Raw genomic sequence first — 10,914 nt, 5'->3', positions numbered from 1 at the left:
TTCTTGCACCTTTGTTCTTCCAGACGCACTTCGTACTTTCATAGCATATAAAATACTTTCATATAAGATGAACATTGCAGCTGTAATAGTTTAGCAAATATAAGATGCTCTCATAGCACGTCATTTTGAAATAGTAAACTGGCAATTGCAGCCACAGATATGACGACGAGGAATGCCTGTTCATGAACAATTATTATGCACTAGCCTGCGCTAACACAACTCAAACTTTATTTCAGGCTAATTCATCGAAGAAGTTATTTATCAACTTCCACTCGAGTACATCACAACAGATCACAACAAAGTATCTGATGAACAAGTTTAGTAAACAGTTGAAGAAAACCCTTACTGAGGCTTTCCACAATTCCAAACAAACATGGCGGGTCTGCTTCACGGCAAACGAACACAAATGAAAATGTAGCAATTCCTTCATTCTAAGCTTAGTCTTCCACAAGCTTCAGATTAGCATTCCTTGAAAGGTCATGCACTCAAGCCCGCTCAACCATACATTCCATGAGAGGTTTCTGCAGCCTCCCCCCGCTGCCTTCTATTATGGTGAGCCTCCGTGCTACTTTCATGAAGTCACTGCAACACATACGGAATCAATTAGATATATCATATATGTCATTTAAAAAAAATCAGGGTACCACATTCGCGATCGCGCTAGTATAAATTAGACACAAGCTCGGAAGGAAGAAAGAAAACCTGTAGATATTAAAGGAAAGGCTCACCTGAATGGTTCTTCACCAGTATGCTTGACAGCACCTGCTGCATCACGGTAACGAAGATGGCTTATTAGTTCCGCTTTCTCGATTCCGAACATGTCAGCTAGCTGACCATACAACTCTTCGTATGACCCAAAGACAGACAGATCGATGGTGCGACCAACATCCTCAGATTCCATAAATACCTTGCAGTGCCCGGCTTCTAACCCAAGCTCAGAAGCTTGAGACGAGAAACCAATGCAAATCGATGATCCAGAACCATAAGATACATTTGCTCTCTTCTGCACATTGCCAGAAGATGAACTGTTTCCAGTAGCCTCTGGGGAGAACGTTTCGCTTGATGCTCTGGAATTCATCTGCTGCTCCGTAAGAATAGGCTTTCCAAACAGCATTATATGGGGTTTCTTTCTGTCATCAGATTTGTCTGCGCTCTGTGATGTGCCAATTGTCAATAAGCAAGAGACACTCTCATGGACTGGTGCACTGGTGATTACGAAACCCTTGGATATCCGCGAAGGCGGAGTGATAGCGTCAAGACGGTTAAAACCACCGCCTTGGAACAGACCACGGTGCAGCTTGTTAAGCTGGTGGTCTGTTAGGGGTAAACCAAATTGAGCATGCCTGGCTCCCTGTATGCCTGCAGGAGCATTGTCCGGGAAACAGCATATGGGGCTGTTGCTAGGACCAAGTGGGTTGCCGTGGAATATTGGATTCAACAGCTGACCATCAAATGGAAAGTCAGGATGTTGGGGCACCCGCAACTTCTTTCTAGGTGGAGAAAATGCTCCCAGATGAATCGGTGGAATGCTTGATATGAGCTCCACGAGCCATGGGTTAACACATTTCACATTCTGCAACAAGTCTGGTTCATCCCACGCCACCTGTAAGAAATTTTCAACTATGTGAAAGAGCAAAGAAATACAGTATAGACAATGAAAACAGCTACACTGGCGATTGAAGGGCTCATATGGTCAGAAGGCAAATCAACCAACAATTTATTATATCAATTCACAAGTAATTGATGACTCTAGATTGGCTATAACCGACGACAACGTAGCTACTATGAGCTGATGAATTTCCAATATCACACTTAACACTAGTAAGTAGTAAGACTCCAGCCTTCATACTACTACGCTGCCAGACAAAGTATATATCGAGGCACTTCCAAGAATACCAATCAATACATACTATTGGTGAAGAGAGATAAAGAGCCAAGAAATCCTATGATACATCAGCAAATTGAGGTAGCAAGTTCAGGTTACAGTAAAATGCTAGATCAATATTATTACTACCAGCTCAACACCTCTTTCCCACAGTACAAATGTACAATGCTAGCTATAGGCTTCTTTTAAGGATCTGCTAGCAATCTTATGGGGGGCCTGATCATAAACACACACAAAAATATGTAAGGTACTGCCATCAGGTTGGGAAAAGGACAAACTATTTCAAGAGTTCAGGACAACAGGCTACTGTTTAAAAATATATGTTGGTGGGAGTACGCACGTCATATGAGTACACCTCCCCACATTTGAGCTTTAACTATGTACTATCAGTCTATCACTGGCCTAAAATTCGGCTATAAACACATAGAGAAAAATGGACTTTTAAGAGAGACATCCATTAACATATGAAACAAAATTAGTATTGAGCCTCAAATCCAACGTTTCCTAATGCCTCACGCTAAAACAAAATCCAACTTCATCCTTGATTCCTTGGGCACTTAAGTGGTGAACTTATTATTAAGCCATGATAGTCAGAAGCAAAGGTAGTCTGATGGTAGGAAAATGTTATTGGTCCTTAAAGAGCTCGAATAGTTAAGCCAAATTCATGGTATCTTTTTTGCTTGTTAAGTGGTTGTCTCCTTTCCCAATGTCAGTAGCACAAGATTTGAAAGTTTTACAACAACAAAAAAATCATCTCTCCCTCTCCTTCTCCCTCTCGCTCTTGCTATTGCTATTGGAACAAACAAAAATGTGCAGCAGCAATTATTTACATTTCTCTTTTATGGGTATTGATAAGGGAAGATGTCACACTAATGAAACTTACCAGCTTTTCAAGTGTGTAGAGAGACACAGAAAGCTAAGTAACCAAAGGATGCTCCAACCTGAATCTGTCAACAGCTACTCAACGTTGATGATAGTGATAGATGGGCTTTGGGGAGGTGAAGATGATACTGATCTCAGTTCTCAGTAACCTGAATAGACTGACGAAGCATACTAACAATTCAAAGAGAACGATTTCCAAATGGGAAACTAACTGATGGCATGGTTTCTTAAGCTAAAGTTGGGCTCTTTTTTCTTTGTCCTTTATGGTTAGAATTATGTACAACTTGTTCCCAACCTAGTCAACACAATTAGACCTGTGGTTTTTCGACGACGTTAGCATGCCTGCAACTATGCCTAAGCCATCCAATTTCTAATTGGAAGTTTGTCATGTGACCCAATGCCTTTTGGACACATCATGTGGGCTATGCTAAAGGCTACAAACGTGTAATGCCCAAGCTATAGTCGGCAGCTGCAAGTAACGAATTTGGATGCTATTTGTTATTGCAAAAAGAACAGTAAAAAAGTTTTAAAGTCAACTATTGGCAAAGAGGACAGCGACTTAGTGAAAAAAGTGAAAAGATCAACACTAAGTGTAAAGAACCAATCAAGCTCCAGAAGGAGTAAAACCATTCTTTCATGACTATTTTGCTACCAATCATCACAAATTCCAATAGCAATTTTTCTATATTCTTTTGTCTAGTCGTCCAATTAATTTGCTAGATGTAATCTGAGTCTGTTGCTGAGCCAAAAGCATTGGCTAATTTGTTCATAGGAGGGATTCAGGAATCACTTCGCATATGAAGGGAAAAGAACTTAAGAGCAGCGACACGCCCATTCGTACCAGAAACATCATACTAGCAAGTAGTGACCCACTCAACACTCAAGACAAAAGTTCTAATATTTCAAAAACAAAAGCCATTAGTCTATAATGCAGTATGGAATATAAGTATACAACTATGGATAATATTAGATCAAGCAAAAACCTGAAGAAGCCTCCACGGTGAATTCGTCCATCGGATCGGATCAGCAATCTGAACAGAAGATATTGTCCCCATAAACCAGCTAATCCTTGACGAATCCTCCGTCTCAAACGCCATCTTGAACCTCATCCCAGGGCACCACTGGATCCTCATCGCATTCTGAACCGATGCAGCCTTCACAACAAATTCTGGCGTGCTAGCTCTGGGGTAGTACACCACCTCAAATGACTGCCCACTTGCCGCTAGGCTTGCCGCATCCATGACATCTGCAATCTTCACCTTCCCCCTGCCCCTCGTGTACCCACTAGGACCCTTCATAAGTTTACTCTCCTCTTCCTTCAAGAACGCCGAGAACCCCCCATACCCAGGAGCGTTCCACCCTGACATGCACTCCATGCCACCACAAGACACCCGCTTTGCACGCCGTATCCCGACACACAGCTCGTCATGCTCTGTGCGCAAGAACACGATGGAATCCCCAGCGACGAGCTTCTTCTGGTTGACGAACGTGCTCCACCCCGTGGTGAGCAAATGCCGGCGCGGTGTGCCCCGGTAAATGTGCCGGAACTTCCACACCTCCCCGTGCACGTCCTTGGCGAGCACCGTCTGCACCGGCGGGTCGGCCCGGTAGTCAAGCTTGGGGAAGATGGTCTCCGCGCAGTAGCGCGGCACCGAGAACCCGCCGCCGTTGTTGGCGTCGGACTGCGTAAGCGTCTTGGCGAAGGAGGCCAGCTTCTCCCGGGCGTCCGCGGGGTCGCCTACGAGCTCATCGGGCTCCTGGAACTCAACCTCGCCGGGTGCGACCGGCACCAGCCGGATCTTGGCAAACACCTCGTCGGTTTCCGGATCAGCCAAGAACCGCACCCCCGCCACGGAGCAGAGCACGAGCGCCGGGAGCGCGCGCGGCCCGGCTGCCGCGGCGAGGTCCGCCCCGCCGCCGTGCGCGTGCTCCGCGTGGCCCTGCGGGAAGTAGTACACGCGGGACCGCACGGGGGGCATCTGCACCATGCCGCCGGCGCACGCGTGCCATAGCTGCGGGTCAAGGCACCTCTCCTCGCCCGTCTCCTTCATGGCCTCCTCCTCCACCGCCACCAAATGTGATCACTGTCCGCCCAAGAAACCTGCCAGGTCCTCCGTTAATCACACCCCTCGGGAACCAAAACCACCCCACGCAACCAACCAAACGAAAAGCAAGCAATTGGAGCGACGCGGCGAAAGCAACAGCGATACCTCTTCCGTCCATGCCCATGGCTTCCAACTGGCAGATCGTGGAACACCGGAACGGTTGCAACTGCGACTCCGCGAGAGACGTTAGCACCGGGCAAAGCGGAGAGAAAATCTACATCAGGGCGGCATCCGCCCCTGCAACAACTCCCTCCACGAGCCCTACCGGAAAGTAGAATCCAACCAAGCTTTGGCCACCGGAGCCCAAAAAGATCAAATCTTTCCGGGCACTCGACGGCGGCGAGGAGGAGGAGGAGGAAGAGGAACAGGAGGGTGGAGTTGTGCTACAGCAGCACAGTGGCTAGGAATTATGGCGAGTTCTCGGACTCCTCCTTGGTGATGAGTGCCGCTCGCCTCGCTGCTGCTGCCGCTACAGTAGCAGCCCAGTGGAAACGCGGCCCCACCGGATCCGCCGCGCCCGCACGAACAGCGAACAGCCGCGCCAGCGCGAGAGACCTTCCACCCCGCGGGAAGCTCCTGACACGTGAGGCCGAGCGCACGCGGGGCCCCTCCTGCCGGCGAGCGGATTTTCTGCTGTCGGTGGGGTGCCGCCGGCCAGGCAGTGAGAAGAAGCTAGTGGCAGAGCCGCAGAGGTTTCCTTCCGTTTCTGAAGCTCGTGTCCGTTTTCATCTCGAGCTGATAGATTACGAGCCCAACAGACCCCTGGATTATCTCAACTGGTTTCACCAATTATTCGGCAAAACTGTTGGATCATAGAAGAACTTCCGGACAATATTTTCAGCTCAGCTCGATGTTCACTTGGGCCCTTGAAAATTACTGCGATCCAACCATAACGACCGTCAATAAATACATACTTACGATGTGTAAGTAGTTGTAATTTGTATCATCATTCATACTTACGATAACACTGTTTCTAATGGAATTTATATATTTTTTCGGGGCCGGTTATCAAGAGCGACTATGTGTAGGAAGTTCATGCATTTTGTGATCTCCTCTTGAACAAGCAAACCATGACTCGAAATGGACCGGATCACGCATGTGGCTTGTCTATCGATCTCTGACTCCTCGCCGCACTACGCCCTCATCTTCCGCGATCATGCCATTTCCAGCGCGGGGACGAACTGAATTTCCGAGAGATTATAGCAAAGGAGCTATCTATGGGAGGCGGACAGCAGGCATGTTACGTTTGTAAACACACAAGAAAATTTTAGAATTTTCTTTTATTGACATTGGAGATTTATAAAGTAGAGGACGAAAAGTAATTGAAATTTCACAAATTTTGATCCTTTTGTTGTTGAAAAAATTATAAGATAAAATTGAAATCTTTATCCATATAGCACACGACGAGCTCTACACCACTGTACTTGTTTGAAACTAAAAACCATCAGTATCCGTCCTCCATTTAAGCATGCCCATGGGTGGATCCGGGGCACTTGAGAGCGCCATAAGCTTTTTGATATGAAAGAGGAATAAGAATAGAATAAAGGGAAGAGAAGAAAGAAAAAGAGAAAAGAGGAAGAGAACGAGGAATAAAAAGAGGTTAAACCCTTTAAAATTTTGCTCTAATCCGTCACAGAGCATGCTCCATGATCTTTTTTACGACAGTGGAGTCGAAACTACGGAGCAGTAAGAGCATCTCCAACCAACTCTATTTTCTGCCTGAGATCACCAAATCTAGTGATTCTAACAAAAATGATGACTCCAACCAAATCCCTAGAGCACTCTCTAAATTTGTGCACTCGCTATCCCGTCTGTCTGGCTCGCCACGTCCAGCCAGCGAGAGAGGCTGGCCATGACATATGGACCCGATATGAACCATACACGTCAGTCCAATTTCATTTCACATCTTCTCTATTTAAAACAGTGATCTTCTGTTACTTTAAAAATTCTATAGCTTTTTGTATATGTTATATAATCCATGCAAAATCCATTTTAATTGGATTCACACAAAAAACATATGTAGAAATTAAACTAAATTTCTCTAAAAAAAGACTACTTTATAACTTATAATAATTGTTATAGACTAAAAAAGATTCCAAAATCTAGAAAAAATCGCTAATATTCCTCTTATGTGATAGACTAATTTATAAAATTATTTTCAGCCCTAATTTATATAGCATTGTTATCATTTCATATAATATTCTTCTTTTAATTCAATTTGAATTCAAACATATAAAAATTAAGCCGTTAGAAATATTGAAATTGAAAATATTTTTTATAGAAAACTAATAAAATATAAGTGAGTGAATTTTTTAGAGCGAGATTTAGGAAGTCGGCTGGAGCGTGTAGAGAAATATAGATATAATCTTTTAGTGAGACTCTCTATACGAAGATATAGGGAGCGAAATTTAGAGGGTCGGTTGGAGACAGAATTCAACTTATCGTCGATTACCGCTTGGTAATTATTATTTTCGAGCTTACTGGGCTGCACCGCATTTGTAAACCAAACGGTTTTCGAATTTGAATTTTAAAAAATCAAAAAATCAAAAAAAATCCTAAAAAACTAGAGATAATTCTAAGATCTTTTATGAAAAAGAATTCAAAAATAATGTCGTTCTCATCATATTTTATAAGGAGGAAGTTTAAAAAAAAGAAAAAAGTTGAAGTGTGTAGCTCATTTATTAATTTATGTTAAGAAAAATCTTGACATATAAACACATGTTTTTCTTGTGTAGGCGGTTTCATTTCATTTAGAGTTTTATTAATTTCTTCATGATTTTTATAAAGTTCACCAGCATAAAGTGAATGCGTTAAGAAACAACATTGTAATTAAAAATTTCTTGTCTATGATTATTTTTTCTAAAAAAGAATAGTATAAGTAAACTAATAAAAGTAGTTTCAATAATTTTGGCGGTGTGATGGATTAGTTATGAATTAATCTAGTTGCAACACATTTACAAAATCCTGCATCTTACAATAACTATTTCATGAGTTCATGTATTTTTAAAAGATATAGGATCATGTAAGAAGACTAACAAAATTGGTTTTATGATTTTTGGATTAGCAAAGAGTAAAAATATGCATTTAACTTGGTTTAGAAAATATATTTTCTCACAAAAAATATTCAACTTTTTTATGAGTATAAATAATTCTATCATGTAGATCATGTTACAAGGAAATTAACAAAATTTGTTTCACTTGATTTGAAGCTCAGATGAATTAGTTATTGATTTTACAAGATTCAACTATTTTTTATTTTTTATTTGAATTTCACTGAAATTCGAAAACCGTTCGATAAATCGTTAAAACCGAATAGTTACCGATAATACGAAAAATTGATTGATAAATAGTTGAATACGCTCGGTAACCGATGTAATTCAACTAGTTACCGAATATCGATTCGGTCAACTTTTTTTTATTTTCAAAATTGATCGAGTGAATTTGGAGCGAATTCTACCAAATTTTAAGCGATTTTCACGATAACCACGAATTACGGATTACCGCCCAGATCAGTTTTCGGAGTCTAAAAGATTTTGTGAACCTTGGTTGGAGATACTCTAAGAGCATTCGGTAGTGGCGCCAGCATCTGCATCACTGTGAGCGCTAAGATCGCGTCCACTCCACTCGCTGGTGTCGTCGTTGGATCCGGCCGGCAGCGGAGGCGCCGTGTACGGGGTCCGGCAGCGCCACCGCGCATCGAGGCCGCTCGTGCTAATGACCAGCTAATCGTCTTTGTCTCCTAGCAGCAGATGCGTGCCTTCTCCGGTGACCAACCAAGATTACTAGTACGGATTAACTGTGGATTTTTTTTTTATATTTTTTTGCGCTATGGATTTTAATTTGCACGAGACACGAACAGCCTGAACCATTCTACTTCTCCGTATTTCCGTGTTGTTTCTGTGCAGTTCTGCACTGTGATGTACTAGTACATCGTCGTGCATGAAAATCGATTGTATGCGAATGAGTGAAAAAAAATCCAGATTGTGCACGCTGTTCGTAGTGCGTGTATTGTACCGCATTTTCTCTTGTTTTGCCATGATATACTTGTGCGTTTAAAAAAGTACCGCAACTGGTCCCAAACAGTCTTGAAACGTATGGAGCCAGTCTTTTAGCTTGTGATGGGTTAAAGGGCAATATTGGATAGGTTAATGAGAATTTTTTTAGTTGGTTGTATGAGATGATTTTAGTTTTTTAGTTGGATGAATAAGAGCAGATAGATGGGTTAATTTTCTGTTTAATCTTTTAAAGGGGGTTTGCGATGGCGTCAGTCCTAGTGCAGAGTTGAGAGAAGTGAGTCATGAGAGGTGAGAGGAGCACGGAGTCGAGATGAGCGAAAGAAATGTGAGGGTCCTCATTCTATGTATTTTTGTCAGAGGAGTTCATCTGGCATCTAAGAGAATATCTATCTTTTTGAGTTAGATAACTTTATCCATTTCCGATCCACAAACCAAATACCAGAATGAGCCTAAAATTCTTGATAAGATGATCTCATCCACCATGGTACCGTGAACTAAACACACGGACGTAAGTGTCTAGTTTTCTCGATATAGCGCATGGGAATGAAATTAGATATGTTTAATATATGCTTAGAAATTATATAAACGTCATAGTCCTGCGTTAGAGATTTTGTCCATATCTTACACCATAATAGTATGTTCACTTTGACAATTTGTTATCATGTGTGGCACGTGATTTTATAACTTTTTGGTTCTTTCGCTCATTCAAGTCATGTTTGAAATGAAGGATTGAAATGCACATGAATGCGAAATATAAACATATGAATATGATATACATTCAGGTGAAAATATTGAGAGTGATGATTCAAAGGGCTTACAGAAAATATTGCCTTGATCCTATGCGAGCAAGGGAGGAGGTGAGGTTGGAGGTGTTTAGATACGTGGAATTTCTCTCAAATCATAGAGCCATGGATCTTATCTTGTTTTCCTTAGGTCCTTCCTGTGCCCCAAACTTTCAAATGTCATCTAGTCTCGTTGATGAGAATGATGCATCTCTCCAGTGAGAAAATCCTATGGTCCAAACAGTCTTAGAATAAGGATTGTGGTTTAATGGCGGGAATGTATTGCCATATGAATCGAAAAGCAGCTCTCTCTTTTTGGCAATCACATTATGAGAATGAACAAGCCAACCTGTGGCTTTGATGAGACCAAAGCTTAGCTTAGAGGGTTAGTGAAATGGTTGTACATCTATATTAGATTCTATATTTGTTTTTATGTGTCTTATTAAAGTGAAATTTTCTTTTAATAGTAGATAATGTATCCGTCGACAGTGAGACGTATATGATGACTTCGCCAACTTTTAAACTCCATACCTCCGGTCTTTAGTAAATGCTATGTGGATGTGTAATATAATGATAGGAGTATGTGTATGTCTATGTGTATGTCTATAAATTATACCGATATTTTAAAAAACTTGTGGCTTTGATTTGTATGCTCTATTGGGCGACAAGTGGTTTCTCGAAGCCAACAACAGATACATGGTCCAAAGAGATACATACATGTTATGCTGATTTATTATAGATAACATTTGTAAAAATATATACACAACAAACCTCAAAAATAAATTCCACTAGCTGTAGAAATTGGTCGGCCTCCCCAACCGTTGGATCTCATCTTACCGTAAGAAGTGGACAAGCCCCATTGTGCCCCTTTGACTCGAGAACAGAACGTGGACCCCAGCACTGACGACGCCGACCGCAAAGGCCCGTCGAAGCGCACGTGGGCCCATAGCGCCAGCGACAGCGACCCCTCGCTCACGGGCGGGTCGAGACGACGTCAGCCACGCGAGCTGTCGTTTTCCGCGCCGCGAGGCGGGGGGCCCCGCGGCTTACGTGGCGCGAACGCAGCGGCCGGCGCTCGGTGTGGCGTCGCTGTTCCGCGACGGCGGATGGGACGCGGACGTGAGGAGAGGTCGTTAGTGTTGGTGGTCCCCGCTCTGGGCCCACCGGTCGGATACGTGCCGTGCTGGGTGGACCGGTCAATTTCATTTTAGATTTTTTATTTATTTACAGACGAAAAGATGGAA

General features: G+C 42.8%; 1 protein-coding gene across 1 annotated transcript; it reads right to left on the bottom strand.

Moving 5' to 3' along the window:
• Window positions 1–211: 211 nt before the first annotated feature.
• On the bottom strand, window positions 212–5,696 carry LOC133903340 (auxin response factor 22-like). Its single transcript, XM_062344664.1, has 4 exons — window positions 4,978–5,696; window positions 3,751–4,868; window positions 729–1,603; window positions 212–582 (listed from the first exon to the last, which is right to left on the bottom strand). Exons 2-4 carry the CDS (start codon window positions 4,816–4,818, stop codon window positions 486–488), a joined length of 2,040 nt encoding a protein of 679 aa, XP_062200648.1. The 5' UTR covers window positions 4,819–4,868; window positions 4,978–5,696; the 3' UTR covers window positions 212–485.
• Between the last annotated feature and the right edge of the window lie 5,218 nt (window positions 5,697–10,914).

Source organism: Phragmites australis, chromosome 21 (genome assembly GCF_958298935.1).
Source record: "Phragmites australis chromosome 21, lpPhrAust1.1, whole genome shotgun sequence".
Taxonomy (NCBI): domain Eukaryota; kingdom Viridiplantae; phylum Streptophyta; class Magnoliopsida; order Poales; family Poaceae; genus Phragmites; species Phragmites australis.
This window is presented reverse-complemented; position numbering and strand designations above follow the sequence as displayed.